Source organism: Mobula birostris, chromosome 13, assembly GCF_030028105.1.
Source record: "Mobula birostris isolate sMobBir1 chromosome 13, sMobBir1.hap1, whole genome shotgun sequence".
NCBI lineage: Eukaryota > Metazoa > Chordata > Chondrichthyes > Myliobatiformes > Myliobatidae > Mobula > Mobula birostris.
This window is the reverse complement of record NC_092382.1, coordinates 42,562,803-42,579,734: the sequence shown is the minus strand read 5'-3', so window position 1 is coordinate 42,579,734 and position 16,932 is coordinate 42,562,803. Positions and strand designations below refer to the sequence as shown.

The 16,932-nt window shown below is 44.0% G+C and overlaps 1 protein-coding gene across 1 annotated transcript; it reads left to right on the top strand.

Moving 5' to 3' along the window:
• The first annotated feature begins 13,008 nt into the window (after positions 1 to 13,008).
• LOC140207571 (uncharacterized) lies at positions 13,009 to 15,167 on the top strand. The gene is made up of 2 exons (XM_072276117.1): positions 13,009 to 13,126; positions 14,320 to 15,167. Exons 1-2 carry the CDS (start codon positions 13,009 to 13,011, stop codon positions 15,165 to 15,167), a joined length of 966 nt encoding a protein of 321 aa, XP_072132218.1.
• The last annotated feature ends 1,765 nt before the right edge of the window (positions 15,168 to 16,932 follow it).

Below are 16,932 nucleotides of genomic sequence, written 5' to 3'. Positions count from 1 at the left end.
CAAATCTTGCACTACCATCTTATCAGTGTAAACGTGTAAATCTTGCGAATATTGTCATCTTTGATTTATAATTCCTGGAAAGTTTATATTTTGAGGTACTTACTTCTATTCCTTCGTACCTCTCCTCTAATATTTGTGTATCTGAGCACTTGTAATATTAATGTGACATCTGTAAATTTCTTTGGAATCAATAATGCATCGGTAAATCTCTCTACCTATCCTCCGTATTTACCACCTTAAAGGTTGCTTTACGTTAAGCTATCTAATCAATTTCTCTTCCCTGCACAACAGCCAGTCCAGCATAACTGATCCCCAAGTGAGCTCAACCACCAGCCGCTCGAAAAAGCCATATCATAGCATACTAGAAATGTCTCCTCTTGGAAGCGTTTTTGGAAAATCTGATTTCACAGTCTTTCTACATATTGAAATACCTCATGTCTATCGTAACACTACACTTTTGTCATGCATTTTCTATCTTAGCCACTGTTTGGAGATCTTTACATAACTCCCATCTGGGTCATTTTACCCTGCTGTTCCTTAGCCCTACGTATAAAGATACAACATCATCTGACCATATGTACTCTCTTTCTAATGATTAGATTTTAGTTTTGTACCAACAGAAGTGCGCTGTGCGCTTTGCTTCCATGCCTTTCCTTTCGATACAATGTGCATGTCACGGTCCGGATCGTAAATTCCCTATTTTCTCCTAATTTCCTTTGATAGTGCCACAATTCCGACCGTCAGTTTCCCACTTGCTCCTAATTCTCTTTGATGACGGCACACCTGGTTTCCATCAGGACCTGCAGCATGAGAACTCCGGCGTTACAACCAGTAGTTGCCAGATTGTTGGTTTTCAGGGTGTGGTAAATAACTTTTCCCGGACGCTTAAGGCTGTATGTTCTAGGTTTTGCCCAGTATCGAAAATTACCTGTGAAACTGAATTTCTTCGTGTCAGGATCAGTTTTCTAAGTTCAACTCCAGTTCAGAGGCTTACCTGTGAAACCCAGCCTCCCCGCGCCAAAATAAGTCTTTTAAAGTGTTAATTCAGCACCAAGGCTTGCCTGCGTAACTCCGTCTCTCCGTGCTAAGAAGGATTTTGTCAGCCGTTTCTCTCTCTACGCTCCGAGTCAAGATAAATTCTGTGCGTCTTCTGCCTTCCTGCTCTCCTTCCTGTTTGCCGTTCACGTCTGCATCCTAACTAAATCTCCGTGCCTGTGTCGCCTCATTCGTTGCAACAGAAAGATCTGGCCACTATGCACCTAGCGGACACGAATACCCTGCAACAAGACCTCACCAGCCAGGACTCCCAACTGGGTTTGCATGACCAACTCCTCCAGGAGGCCATGGCGAACGTCCGTTCTCCCTGCTGACGTAACGAAGATCGGTGACCAAGTGGACCGCGTATTTTACCCACTCCTGGAACTCTGTCTAACCAGCCCAGACAGCCTGTAGTGCCAACACCCAACGTATCAGCAACTTCACCATCAAGATAGCCGCACGAACCTGAACCAGAGCACTACGCTGGGGATTTGGGAAAGTGCCGGGTCTTCCTTCTGCAGTGCTCCTTGATGTTATAACAGCCGTCATCCACGTACTCCACGGATACGTCAAAGATTGCTTATATCATGGGGTTGTTGCGGGGAAGTGACTTAGCGTGGGCTACAGCTGTTTGATATAATCAAGCGGATATCTGCTCTTTTTTTCCACCTTTATCGCGGAAATGAGAAAGATCTTTGACGACTCCGTCCGTGGTACAGATACGGCTAAGCGCCTACTCACACTCCGCCAGGGCTCACGCAGCGTTGCCGAATATTCCGTGGCGTTCCGGACGTTAGCGGCCCACAATAAGGCACTCCAAAACGTATTTCGGAACGGTCTCATTGACATGGTGAAAAACAAGCTAGCGGCAAGAGATGACACCGACAGCCCGGATTCCCTGATCTCCCTGTCCACCTGGTTGGACAATCGTCTCCGAGAACGCCATAAAGAACAAACGGGTCCTCCACCACATTTGGCCACTACAGGGCACGCATTTCCGCCTCCCGTCAGAAAAAATGAAACCTCTCTGCTGCTGCTTCTAGTAGAGATAGTGACCATATTCATCCTGTCTCGGGGAAAGTGTGGCCTCTCCAGAGTTGTCAAATGCAGCTGGTTGCCATGGCCGTGGCGGATCTGCTGGTTCTTATCCTGGATCTGATACTGAGCAAGGTTTCACTTACGCACATGCCAATCGGCGCTTTCTTCCGCTCAATGACCACGGTGTAATATCCACGCTGCTCTGATTTACACCGTCACCGACTGTTCGGTCTGGTTCACCGTCACGTTCACCTTTGATCGATTTGTCGCCATTTATTGCCAGAAACTGAAAACAAAATATTGCACCGGGAAAACTGTGGCCGTGGTTTTGGGGACAGTGACTGTGATCAGCTGTTTAAAGAATATGTATTGGTGTTTTAGGCTCTCAGAGAACTGCACGTGGACAATCAACCCATTCATTTGTTCACAGAGAGTTCTTGTTTTCAGTTTCATAACTCAAATTGACCTATTTTATTACTTCCTCGACCCTGTATTGACATTTGTGCTGGTTCTAGTAACGAACGGTTTCACCGCCAGGCACGTCTTAGTCACCAGCAGAGCTCGCAGGAGACTCAGGGTTCCCGGCAATGGACAGAGTACCATAGACCCGGAGATGGAGAAACGCAGGAAATGCCTCGTTTTATTGCTGATCACTTCGGGGAATTTCATCGTGCTATGGGCACCTTTCACTGTTTATTCTGCGTGGTATCGGCTGAATGATTTTATCAACCCTGTGCGTCCGCCCGAATCGCTGAGAGAGCTGGGCATCATTCTGCAGCTTCTGAGCTGTTGTACAAACACGGCCCTTTACGCCGTTACACAGACCAAGTTCAGGGAACAGCTACAGAATATGGTAAATTCTGCGCTTGCTGTCATTGTTGTGAGGAAGTCGTGAATTAGCGGTGTCTCCGGTCTGACCCAATTTACGTCCCATACATTGCGGTTACTTTCTGTTCCTCTGGGTCCGGCGCTATCCTTCTTCCACTCACACCTCCGCGGCAATTACATAGAAGGTTCCCTTACATAGCCGCAGTGCTCTATCCTCATTCGCCGGCCTATCTTCCCATCACTGCCCTACAGATGTTAGTGAATTTTGCTCCATGGTTCCACGTGCATTCTTTCTGGCCGCCCGGATACTTTGATTCACCTGCAAGGCCATAATCCTCTGAGGGCGTCTGTGTTCCCGAAACAACCCGTTCACCCCCTACAGAGATGACTGAATTGGTGCCGCGAGTCCATGGACGACTCAATTGGAGATGCTTCCTGCAGCCTCGCTGATCTCGTCATTTTCATCTACGTTGCCTACAACTTCCCACATGGACCTCAGATTAGATTGCTTCCATTCTGACATCTCTCTCATCTATCGATCTTTCTGTCCCAAATTCCAGAGACAGATTATCTAACGAAATATTTTACAAAGCCAAGCTACTGTCTGTCACAGTTATCTTGACGATACCTCCTGCCGCACGGATACTGGCAAAAGTGCTATTCCATTCTATCATTTGCATAGATGAGACTTTCCTCTCAAGTCATTTTACAGCAAATGGAGATTCTCTTTCACCACGATTGAAGGTGCCATCACCACTCCCTGTCTCATTTCACGCAGGTAAAACACTCCATCCCTCCCAAACTAACAGAAGTGATGGGGTCTCCTGGTCCTCAGGTAACACGCAATGAGCCTTCGCATGCAAGATAGCTTCTATAACTTCCACCATCTCCATAGCGACTCTACCACCCGGCAGGACTGTCCCTCCCCCATCTCCGGTTTCCAAAGATCGCTTTCTGCGCGACTCTATTGTTTACTCGTCGTTGCCCACATGTCCCCCCTGTTACTGTCACCGTACTCCAGACATTATTTCCACACGGACACTGGTTATTCAAGTACAACGGAGACCACAATGATAACATACTTCATTTCCAGTGTCCACTCCCTTGCAAGAAATAAAATACTGATTATCCATCAGGGGGAGAAGAAGATGACGGCGTGACGCAGTGCGCGCGACCGCTCCGAATTGATACCGTATTTGTGAAGTAGGATGCCGTGCACAATCCTGATTTGATGGAGACAGTTGTGAAAAGCACGGAGGAACATCTGGAGAAACTTCTGAAATGCCTGCTTCGCTGCCGATGCTACTGTGCGATCGAGAGTCTCCGAGGGGAAGGCCCCAAATCCTCGGCTTTGCCTATTGCCTGTTGTCTGTTGCCGAGGCCGGGATCGAAGCGCTCGGTAGAGATGGTGCTCGGTGCTTGTTGTCGGAGTGCTGGTCGGCGGCTCGAAGTTTTCGGACGGACTCGGAGTCGGACTGTGGTCGGGTGCGTCCAGGATGCTGCATCGGCAAGTTTGCAGCGCTGGAAGCTCTTGGCATGAAGGGTTTTCTTCCTTCAACCGTCTGCCTGAGATGATGGGACTTTCGAGAGACTTTATTTTTACCGTGTCCGTGGTCTGTTCTTCTATCAAATTACGGTATTGCTTGCACTGTTGTAACTGTATGTTGTAATTATGTGGTTTTCGTCAGTTTTTAGTCTTGGTCTGTCTTGTGTTTCTGTGATATCACACTGGAGGAACAAATTGTATCATTTCTTAATGCATGCATTACTAAATCACAATAAAAGAGGACTTCGTGTCCTCATAATCTAATCTAATCCAAGCTACAATCGACAAAACCCATTGACAGTAATAATGACGTTTCCAATCCCTGTCAGACCAAAATACTACCGATGCCGCGGACAGAATTGTCCGAGAAGTTGTTATGAGCTTGATAATCTAGAGATCTGAGGAGAGATATTTACGGATATGACAGAGGAATACAGAAGCATTCAGCATTAACTTTTATATTCTATTCGCTATAATATCGGGAATGGCACAGTCCGTTTCTGAAAAACTCGCTGTATTATTATTAGTCTTCAAAATATTTACACTTGGAGGGATCGAATGTGATGGAGTGTTTTCCCGACACGTAGTTATGTCCATTATTGGTGACATTTTTCTCACGTGAATCTCAGGTTCATTTTTGTGTGCAATCCGTTTGAAAATAAAAGCGGAACTTAGTGTCAAAGTCGGCAAACATTGTGCGCCAAATGGTCTGTTCAGTGCTTTATATAGTATTCCCCGGTCTATCAAATTTTCCCCAACATTCACAACTTCAGAAACGCCATGCACCACCTAATGTGCTACTATAATGAAGAGACTACTGAACGTTTGTTGCCATGACAGATCACGTAGCATTGAAGTACTTGTAATGTGACAGGAAATTTACTCGCACGTATGCAGAACATTATATACTTAGCAACTTTGATTTTGGGATTATTGGGGAGAGTGTTGGTTTCACTTATGAATCCTGACATCTGGAGCTTCCGCCACACTGCTGCTGTCTTCCACGGTGAAAACTGATGCAAAATGTTACAGCGCGTCCGCCATTTCATTGTTCCCCATTACTATCTGTCCAGCATCGTTTTCCAACTGTCCGATGTCCAGTCTGGTCACTCTCTTTCACTTTATATATCTAAAAAAATGTGGGTACCGTCTTTAATATTGTTGGCTAGCGTTATTTTGCATTCCTTCGATGCCTTCTTATTGACATTTTAGTTGCCTTCTGTTGAATGTTTAAAAACGTCCCAATCATCTAACCCCACTAATTCTTGCTCTTTTATGTGCCTAATTTTTGGATATTAAGTTGTTTTTCTCTTCTCTTGTTCGACACAGTTTGCCATGTTTTTCTTTACAATACCGCTTCTCTTGTGACGCACGAATCCTGTGCCTTCTAAATCCTTTCCGTAATTGCAGGCACTGCTGCTCTGTCGCCATGTCTGCTCGTGTCTTTTCCCCCCAATCAATTCTGGCCAACTCCTCCCTCATGCTTCTGTAATTTCATTTACTCCATTGAAGTTCTGATACATCTGACATTCGCTTTTCCTTCTCAAATTTCAGGATGAATTCGATCATAGATCTATCTACAATGAATTAACACCTTCTGATCCTGTGGGACCTCTTTTAAATGATTTGCTTTAATCTTGCAGAACAGAGCAAAGCCGCCCCCTCTAGCTTCCTGCCTGTCCCTTGCTACAATGTGTATCCTTGATATTAATCTCCAAGCTATAAACTTCTTTCAACTATGATTCCGTTTTGCATATGCATGTATGACAATGAGTAACTGTGCTACAAGTTCCTCTACCATATCCAGTGTACTGCGTGCATTCAATATCACACCAACAGTCCTGTATTCAGACACTTCGATTTTTCCCGCTTTGATGTTGCAACTCGTCCTCCTAACTGCAATTTTGTCCTATCAGCGGCCTTTCCTTTCAAGGAGTCTCTCTATACATTGCCTCTGCTTGTAAACCAACGACTGCATCTTCAGCACCATCTTGCAGGTTCCCATTCCTGTAACAAATTAATTTAAACCCACCCGAGCAACTTAGGCCAACCTGCCCGCTAGGATATTGGATCCTTCGGGTTCAGTTGTAACCCATTCCTCTCGTACCGGTCGTACCCTCCCCAGAATCTCAACCACAGTCTCAACAACTAACTCATTCACAACATTAATGCCAATGACCAAAAAGCCAACAAATCGTCCCTGTAACTGAGGACCCGAGGCATGACTTACACTCTTCAGAGCCTGGTGCTAGTGGTCGCATGACCGGGACCTGTGATGTACGTTAGCTGCAAATACGGCCATACTCTACCAAGTCCCAAGACTGCATGTCCCCCTGATCTGTCGGGCGGAGGGAGAAGCAGAGTAATTGTTTAAGTAGGTGGGCGAACCATGCTCAAGAGTAACCTGCAAACTGGCAGAGGGAAGGAGCCGCGTACATCTCTTTTATTTGGTCTATCTGCACAAAAATAATTCCGAACAATCTTCAGTGGATTAGTGGATAAAGAGCATCAAGTATGAAAAGAGATGCAGCTTGTGTTCAGAGGTGCAGGTAACAGAACTCACCGGAGAACCGAAAAATACAAAGTCTACATCGCTTTCAGCTTTATACAGCTGCTTCTTTATTTCTGGTCTCCCATACTGGCAATAACATTGTGAATATAATTATTAAAATATCCTGTATGCACGTAAACATACGTTTCACATGTTTAAACGCGTCAACATATTGTAAAGAGTGCTGCAAATAAATGTTGGGGTTTGTACTGTGCCAGCCAGGCAGTGTACAACAACAAAGAGAATTATTGCACATCACAAATCAGATTAACTGCAGTCAGAAACAGATGTAGTTCAGTACATGTAGAAATATGGAATGCGTCATATGCTGGTATAAAATGAGAGTACGACATGTTATTACTAAGTATTTTGCAATAATTTGAAATGTTTGCTACAATGGGAGTCAATATTCTACGGAGAAGGACTCTGCAGATGGGGACGGATGTAAAACACAGCCTTGATAAATTTGGCCGAAGTCTCCACTAAACGCGGTCAGATTCATCTCTCCGACCTCCAGGGAGCCACTCCCTGCATTGGAAATGCAGAACAGCAGGCACGATGCCGACACATTGAGTGTAATGCTGGAGCGTCAGAACCGCTACGGGCTGTTGTATTCAATACGCAGAATGGATTGCACTTTCAAAGCACGTCACTGAACACCCTGGTGTTGTCATTGCTTCTCTGGAACTCAGCTCAGCTGACTGGATGATCTCACTGCAGGCCAAGCTGCCGCGTCATTACTACCGTTGACCATGATGATAATGTTGTTGTCTCTGTGGCCTTAACACTGACAGTACTGGTTATGTAACAGCGTGTCCTGGTCATTGTCAGGGCACCCATATATTAAATTCCTCCACTTTGCATGGAATCCAAGTTGAGAATTATCAAGTGAGAGCTCCCTGCAGTCAGATGATCGCGATTATATTGATCAAAGGCGTCAATAGATGCTCTACATTACTGCTCCATCTACTGTCCTGTAGATTCAGCGCTAATCTCAGGTGCAGGATCAGCGCCCACCCCGAACATCGGCTTTTATCTTAAACGTGCAGCCCATATGTCGCTATTATAGTGCCAATAGATTGCAAATTATTAAACTGCATCTGGTCTGGAATCTATACAGGTAAGCCACCGCACACCTGATTGCCAATTCTATGAAACAGACACCAACAGAAATAGCTTGTTTTATAGCTCGGACGACGGAGCGAAGCAATTGAGCAAAGCAGTAATGTAACTGAGTGGTAAACATGTTGCTAATTTCAACTTTAGCTTCTGTGCAGTCAATGTTTCAAACTCCACGTGTGTAGTATAGACTTACGCACAAGATAACACATAATCCGCATCTTCTTCAGTACATCTGGTGTTGAAATACTCAAAACCGGACAGCTTTCTCACTCGACGAGACGGGAGAGTATATAGACAATAGAATCGTGTCAAAGGATTGGCAATACAGAGGGATCTGAGGAAAAGATACTTTTCCAACCATATGTCAGAAGGGATCTGGAACTTAGAATAGACAATAGGTGCAGGAGCAGGCCATTCGGCCCTTCGAGCCGGCACCGCCATTCACTGTATTCATGGCTGATCTTCCACAATCAGTATCCAGTTGCTGCCTTATCCCCATAACCTTGATTCCGCTATCTTTAAGAGCTCTATCCAGCTCTTTCTTGAAAGCATCCAGAGACTTGGCCTCCACAGCCTTCTGGGACATTCCATATATCCACCAATCTCTGGGTGAAAAAGTTTTCCTCAACTCCGTTCTAAATGGCCTACCCCTTATTCTTAAACTGTGGCCTCTGTTTCTGGACTCACCCATCAGCGGGAACATGCTTCCTGCCTCCAGCGTGTCCAATCCCTTAATAATCTTATATGTTTCAATAAGATGCCCACTCAGCCTTCTAAATTCCAGAGTATACAAGCCCAGTCGCTCCAATCTTTCGACATATGACAGTCCCACCATCTCGGGAATTAAGCTTGTGAACTTACGCTGCACTCTCTCAATAGCAAGAATGTCCTTCCTTAAATTTGGAGACCAATTCTGCACAGAGTACTCCAGGTGTGGTCTCACCAGGGCCCTGTACAGCTGCAGAAGGACCTCTTTGCCATTATACTCAATTCCCCTTGTTATGAAGGCCAGCATTTCATTAGCTTTCTTCATAACCTGCTATACTTGCATGCTTGCTTTCAGTGACTGATGTACAAGAACACCTAGATCTCGTTGTACTTCCTTTTTTCCTAACTTGACTCCATTTAGATAATAATCTGCCTTCCTGTTCTTACCACTAAAGTGGATAACCTCACATTTATCCACATTAAACTGCATCTGCCATCTCACCCAGCCTGTCCAAGTCACCCTGCATTCTCATAACATCCTCCTCACATTTCACACTGCCACCCAGCTTTGAATCCTTGAATCCAGGGAGATCGCAAAATCATGAAACATGACGTGCAGCTATCAGGTCACGTGGCCACTGCCCGCAGGAATGACCAGGCTTTCGAATGGGGCCTGGACCTGGCCTGCAGTCAGGTCAAGCACATGACCCATTATAACATCTGAGACTGATTGTATTGAAGCTCATACTTAATCAGCAAAGTACAGTATATTCGTGCAGGAAAGTTATACGTACTTTTGTTCTTCTACAAGCTAAAATAAAAGAGCTCAGCTCTATCAATGAATATACAGTATGTTATCACATGAATCAAAATGGTACTTGTTAATCTTTAGGGTATGTGGTTCACCTAAAGAAATACATATCTGTCATATCTAATGCAAATATCCAAGACAAAATGCAACATTAGTACATTACAATTAAAATCAAGACGACGATTGCTGGATATGCATCACGAAAGAAAAAATAACATCTGATACCTTTAATGCAGAGTACTGGTGTCGGTTAATTTGCATGTCCCTATCACTGTACCTATGCAGGGGAGTAAACATTATGCTAAAGGCACCAGCCCAGTGGCTGAACAACATGAATAGACTATGACGTAGACTATGCTGCGGAAAGATAGACCTACGTTGGTGCACTGTAAAAACAGATGAAAATGAGAAATAAATGTTAGCATGATTCTAAAATAAGGTTGGCACAATACATTATTTATTTCGTACCGTGTAAAGTGATTCGTGGTAGAGTGTAAACTCAAAACATTTACAAATGTAATATTGCACAGTAGATAAAGAAAGTTGTCAGATCTGAAGGAGAAAAATCGTTTGCACTTCTGAAACGTGACGGCTATCAGAGGCATAGTTTATTCCGTAAATGGACCCGAGTAGTAATAAATGGAGCAGCCGCGAATCAGAGACTGTAGAAAATCAGAACCGGAATGAGGTTTAATATGTCGTGAAATGTGTCGTTATGCGCTGCAATACATAATAATAAAAACTGTAAATCACAGTTAGAAGATAATATGTAAAAAAAAAACTAAATTTAATTAGTGCAAAAAGAGGACAACATGTAGTGAGGGAGTATTGTTGGGTTCAATGCCCTTTCAGAATCCTGATTGCTGAGGGAAATAAGCTATTCCTTATTATCATTGCAGATCCAGACACATCACTGACCAGACTGACAGAGTCACGACTGATCAAATCCACATACCTGACCACAGTGATAACCTCACTGCATATCCAGTCCCATCACTGTCCACACGGAGAACTAAGCAGCTTGCCCAGTTCCAGTAGGGTCGACCCTAGTAATGTCGCTGCTACTTCAACACCATCACTGGCAGTGCGAAGCTCTGTCTTTAAAAATGTCACTGAGCAGAACTGTTCGACTAAAGATGATGTCCAATTATCAGTGATCCCATTGTCACGGGTTACGAAAGGCAAATATGAAAATATTCACAATATATTCGATTGTCAATGGCCGCTCACATACAGGCAAACATAACGGCTGTTTGAGCAAGACACAATACTGCAGAGTCAGTGGCTCAGGATTGGTATCATTGATGCATTCCTGGATTTATATTTTTACGCAAGAATATCAGTAAACACAAGCTGTTGGGGAAGAACGCTCGCTGTGTTTTATCGTTATCATCACATCAGACGTGGTTACACTCCGAGCACAGCAGGGAAAACGAGTGTTTGTCGCACAGGGTTACACATCTGTAAAAGGGATTTGTTGAAATTTGTGATTTATACGCACAAATCTAAATCTGATTACTGCTCAGTTGATTAGCAGCTGAAGAACCATGTGCCGCTGGTATTCAGTGGCTGGACGTAATGGTGCCGACAAAATAATCTAAGAATACCTTTACTTCGACACCTGCTATGCACAACTGTGCTTGTCTGATGTTTTGTGTGACGAAGAAATATGTTTTATTGCAACGTGTACGCTTTTAATCAAACGCTTACCGCTTTGAACACCATTCTGTCAAATATATTGCGGTGACCCATGTGAATAAACGTGCCCGTTCTGCTGTTTCTACATTTCTAAGCTTTAAGAGGAGCTCATTGCAAACCACAACAGAGATTAATAACAGTCAAGAAGAGACGTGTTTCACTAGTTCCCGTTCGATCTTTGCAGTCTCACAAATATGCCATGACATTATTCAGGGGGAAATGAAAATAACACCAGTTCCCAAAGATTTTCAAATAATATATGAAGGCAGATACTGTTAAAGAACAGGAAACATTCCAAGAAGGCTACATAAAGGGGAGAATCATAATAAAGTAAACCGAATAACCGATTTAGAGCACTGGTGTCTTTTGTTTTTTTGTGTGATTTTCAATGGAGGGTAAATTGTACAAACGTACAGCGTCACCTTTGCTTGCCAATAAGTACAAAGTCATTTCATAGAAAGGTGCTGATGCTCCTGGATTTAAGTGTTTTCTGTCACATCGACTCTTTACACCCAGCGGAATTGCATCAGCTGCCGGAGAGTGGTAACGTATGTATGAATGCGTCCTGGCCTCTTGTATGGTATACGGGTATCGACAGTAAGGAGTTATTTTTTGCCCTTGTTTCTTTCTGATTTAACAGCATGAAGAATTCGCAGTAAACCGAGACTGAGTACACATGTTGAAGATTATTAATCTACTACTATATCAGGATGACGTGAGAAATACCAGTCAGCCACTTGTAGAGGCAGAGTAAGACTGCGTGCAAAGAATACTTATCGGCCACTCGGTGATCTGATCCACACTGTGCTGGAGGGATCCCAGTTGCCGACAGTTAATTCCATCATCCCCTGTCTCTGTTTCTGCCTTTCTCTCCCTCACCTTCTGTCTTCCTCCTCCCCGCATATCTGCCGCTCTTGTCTACTCGCTACTCCCGGCTCCCAAGGGAACCCCTCTTTCGAGAAAGGCTGATAGTCTTTCTCTGTTATAAAAATTAACACATCCTAAGCTAATGCCGCTGTTCCAGAACCGCTGTTCTGCATTTCTTATTTTACACACACCAAGGAAGAATCACTTGTGATTTTTGACTTATTTACCTCATTCCTTACACGGGATTTTAAAACAAAATACATACATTTGTTCATTATTTAAGGACCATTTTTTCAACTTAATATTCAGCTAAGTCGACTGAAATATTGTTAACAACAGGAATTCTGCAGATGCTGGAAATTCAAGCAACACACATAAAAGTTGCTGGTGAACGCAGCAGGCCAGGCAGCATCTCTAGGAAGAGGTGCAGTTATATTGTTAGTTTTTTTTAAATTTATTTTTGTAATTCGAATATATGTAATAGCAGCAGTGCTTATCTACACACTTCTTCCTCAGCTACTGGGTAAACCAAGGGTTAACTCTTTCTGTCATTTCATGGAAAATAAATAGCGCCTTTTCAAGTTATGCTGCTGACGTCACCGGGGGGTTCTCTCTCTTATTAATAAGAGTCGCTTTCACTCAGTTCCCCCAGTTTCAGCGAGAACAGCCTCACCTGCCACGGACAGAGATCCGGAGCGGCACAAAGAGGAGAGTAAGGACAGACCGGCTCGTTCTGTCATGGATCAGAATTCGGGATGGACGGCTTGGAATATAACAGAAAATGGGAAAAACATCTTCTGGATGGTTCCATATATTTTTGCGCATGATGAACGGATAACGGTAGATTTTCGAGTCACGAATGTTTTATTCACCATTCAAGTGATTTTCTTCCCTGTCCTCGGCATCATTGCTCTTCCCGGTGAGTCTCTGTCCAAAGGTAACTTATGAAACAAAATTTAACTGCACATTTTCCTTTTGGCCTGTACCTCTCATAATAATAATTAAGGCTGCTGACACACATACCAGTTGATAATTAAGCAAATACACTTCGATAATTTACTGAATCCAGGACTCCTGCCTAAGGAAATATGTGCTAACACTTGTGATGATCCAGAGCGGGTTTACAACAACAGTGTATCTTATTATGTCTTATTCCTGTGGAAAGTGTAACCTTATTGTGAACATTCCTTCTCCATTTCTCCCTGGTCGTTTTAACCAACATCAGTCGGAAGACAAATTTCACACAAACTTTAATCACTTTCCAACTTTCACGAGCTGCCTGAGTTTCCACTGAAGCAAAGGAAGCATCTCTCCGCGAATGTAATCAGGACGTCCCTCTCCTGCATCTGACCGTCTTCCTCCCCACTGTGTTCTTAAAACTGCATATTCCGTTTGGGATCAAAAATTATAGAATGTATATTTCACACCAGGTGCATTTGACGATGTTTAAAGCCTAGGTAACACATTTCTGAAAACATGATAGACTTCCGTAAGTTCTTGAAATATTGATCGTGACGTATTTTTATGGTGACAAATCAACTTCATTCTTGCTGAGAAAATAAAACGTATTTGAGAATATAATGAATATCATACGAATATAAAGGCAAAGCTACAACAAATAGACGGTGAGCCTCGTGGTATAATTTGAAGAGAATAACACTCCCTCAAAGTCGAGAAACGGGAAGAGAGGTGCAATAATTGTGATTTGTGCTGCTGCTCCATTTGCAAATCTCGTTGCCCCTGGTGACGGACAGCGGCGGGAAGCTGCTCTTTGTCCAGAGGTGGTTCCTCTCAAGGATACTAACTTCACGACAGTCGAGATGCCGCAGATTTAATCGATGATGCGCTATTCGGCCCTTTGCCTCAAAAAGTACGAAATCCATCAATCGTCAGCCATCGTTATCTGTAACCTCCGCTCTCTGTTTCTTTACCGATATTCGGTCCAACATATTGCATTGAGTGTACACACATTTGCAAAGCAGTTTAACTTTTGCGATTGTTTTATTCTGTCAGGTACGCTCATTCTTGACATTGTCACATACAGAAAAGTGGATTACTTTATATGTAGATGCTTCCTGATGTGTTTACCCTCATTGATTCCTATCTTCGCAGTGAACATGGTGACCATATTCGTCCTTTCTCGGGGAAAGTGCGGCCTCTCCAGAGTTGTCACTTGCTACCTGGTTGCCATGGCAGTGGCGGATCTGCTGGTTCTTATCCTCGACCTGATATTGAGCAAGATTCCACTTATGTACGTACCAATCGACGTTTTCTTCCGATCAGTGACCAAGGGCTGTAATATCCACGCTGTTCTCCTTTACACCGCAACCGACTGCTCCGTCTGGTTCACGGTCACGTTTACCTTTGATCGGTTTGTCGCCATTTGTTGCCAGAAGCTGAAATCAAAATATTGCACCGAGAAAACCGCTGTCGTGGTTTTGGGGACAGTGAGTGCCATTGGCTTTTTAAAGAATATTTACTGGTATTTTAGACTCTCGGGGTACTACACGTGGATAGCTGTTCCATTTATTTGTAGGGGGAGAGTGCATTATTTGAATTTATTTATCGCGACTCAATTTGAACTATTTTATTACATCCTCACCCCTGTATTCCCATTTGTGCTGGTTCTACTGACGAATTGCTTCACCGCCAGGCACGTCTTAGTCACGAGCAGAGCGCGCAGAAGACTCAGTTTTCCTGGCAACGGACAGAGTGCCAGAGACCCGGAGATGGAGAAACGCAGGAAATCCCTCGTTTTATTGCTGATCGTCTCGGGCAATTTCATCTTGCTGTGGGCACCTTTCACTGTGTATTCTGCGTGGAATCGGCTGTATGCTTTTGTCACGTATGTGCGCCCACCTGATTCGCTGCGAGAGCTGGGCGCCATTCTGCAGCTTCTGAGCTGTTGCACGACACGGCCCTTTACACCGTTACGCAGACCAAGTTCAGGGAGCAGCTAAAGAATGTGGTAAAATCACCGCTCTCTCTCATGTTTGTGAAGAACTCGTGACGTTGCGGCGTCGCTCGACCTGAAACCACTGAAGTTCTATCCACTGTGGGCAATTTTTGTTCCTCTGGGTCCTGCGATATCCTTGTTCCACTCACACCTCCCAAGCGGAAATTACATAAATTTTTCATTATACAGCTGCAATGATCGTCCCTCATTCGCCGGCCTATCTCCTCATCTCTGGCCTACTTATCCAATTTACACCGTAGTTCCACCCTGCAATCCTTCTGGCCGCCCAGATACATTAGTCCAGGTGCAAAGCCATTCTCCTGCGAGGTTGCCTGGGTTCCCAAAACAACCCGTTCATGCCCTACATTGACGGCTGAATTGGTGCTGTCAGTCCAGTGACGTCTGAATTGGTGCTGCTTCCTGCACCCACGCTGAGTTCGTCAATTTTATTTACAACTTACCACACCGACCTCAGATCAACTTGTTCCCATTCTGACACCACTTGTCTCTCGCTCTCTCTGTTCCCAACACCACAGATCCGTTAGAAGCCCGAATTCTATAAACAGTCCCATATTGGCCTACACACCCCTAAATCAATGAACGTTTCCAAATCGGTGTGTATCTCTCTGTTAGCGGACTCTGTTCTAAGTCTGCGCAATCTGGAAATAAGTACATATCACAAACACGCTGCAACCCCATAATAGATCATTCCAGAGCAGGAATCATTTCAAAAATTTTCGAAAATGGGGGAATTTCGACATTAAAAATCCGTACGCAACCCAAATATCTAAGTTACTACAAATCTGTGTGCAGCCGGATATTCGACAACACGCTCTAAATCTGAGCATATCACCAAATCCGTGTGTACCCCCAAGGCAGAGCACACGCCTAAATCTGCATGCATGCCGAAATCCAGGCGCAGCCCCCAAAAACTCTGTGCACCGTATACATACCGAATTTACCTTAACTCTGTGCAATCCCCAACTGAGTGCGGATCCCAAACACGCTGACACCCACCACATGATCCGAACAGTATCCGGGTCAAAGAATAATTTCAAACTGTTCGCAAACTGTTTGCCATAAAGTAACAAGAATACTGTTGAAACTTCAAAGTGCATTGATTCTGAAAGTGTTTATAAATAAAACAAAATTCAGATACGTCACACTACAAATCCACAAGCACCACATCTCTGTGAGAAACCCGAAATCCGTAAACATCCCCATATTAATCTGCATGCTCCTAAATCAACGAGCATTCGCGAATCAGACTGCACCATTATACTGGTGGCCACGTCACTGAATCTGTTCGGATCATTTGACCAGTGTGAAATCCCCTATTTGCCAACACCGCCCTAAATCAGAGCACTCCACAAATTAGTACCCACTCCAAACAGGCTGAAACTCCAACATCCGCAACAGATTAACTCAGAGCAGGAATCATTTCAAACCGTTCAGAAAATGACTGTTTCCATGATAAAAATCCGCACCCATCCGAAAATTCAACTGCAACTGCAAATCGGCCGATACACCCAAATATGGTGTACCCAAAATCCGTGTGCACCTCCATATTAGACATATCAGACCCTACATCTGCGCACATCAGCAAATAAGAGCGAACCCCTAAATCCATATGCATCCAAAACCCGCTGACAACTTCACATGAACATTAGGTTATCCAAATGCAGGAGTCATTTCTAACAGTTCACAGAATAGCTGCTTCCGCTTTCAAAAATCTAGAACAAATTCAAAGTTCGATGTACATCTGTTAT

What these genes read in the sequence shown, in the direction of transcription:
- LOC140207571 (XM_072276117.1), top strand. Translation starts at nt 13,009, where the DNA reads ATGGTTCCATATATTTTTGCGCATGATGAACGGATAACGGTAGATTTT. An exon ending in CGGCATCATTGCTCTTCCCG is followed by an intron (nt 13,127 to 14,319) that starts GTGAGTCTCTGT and finishes CTATCTTCGCAG; the next exon opens with TGAACATGGTGACCATATTC.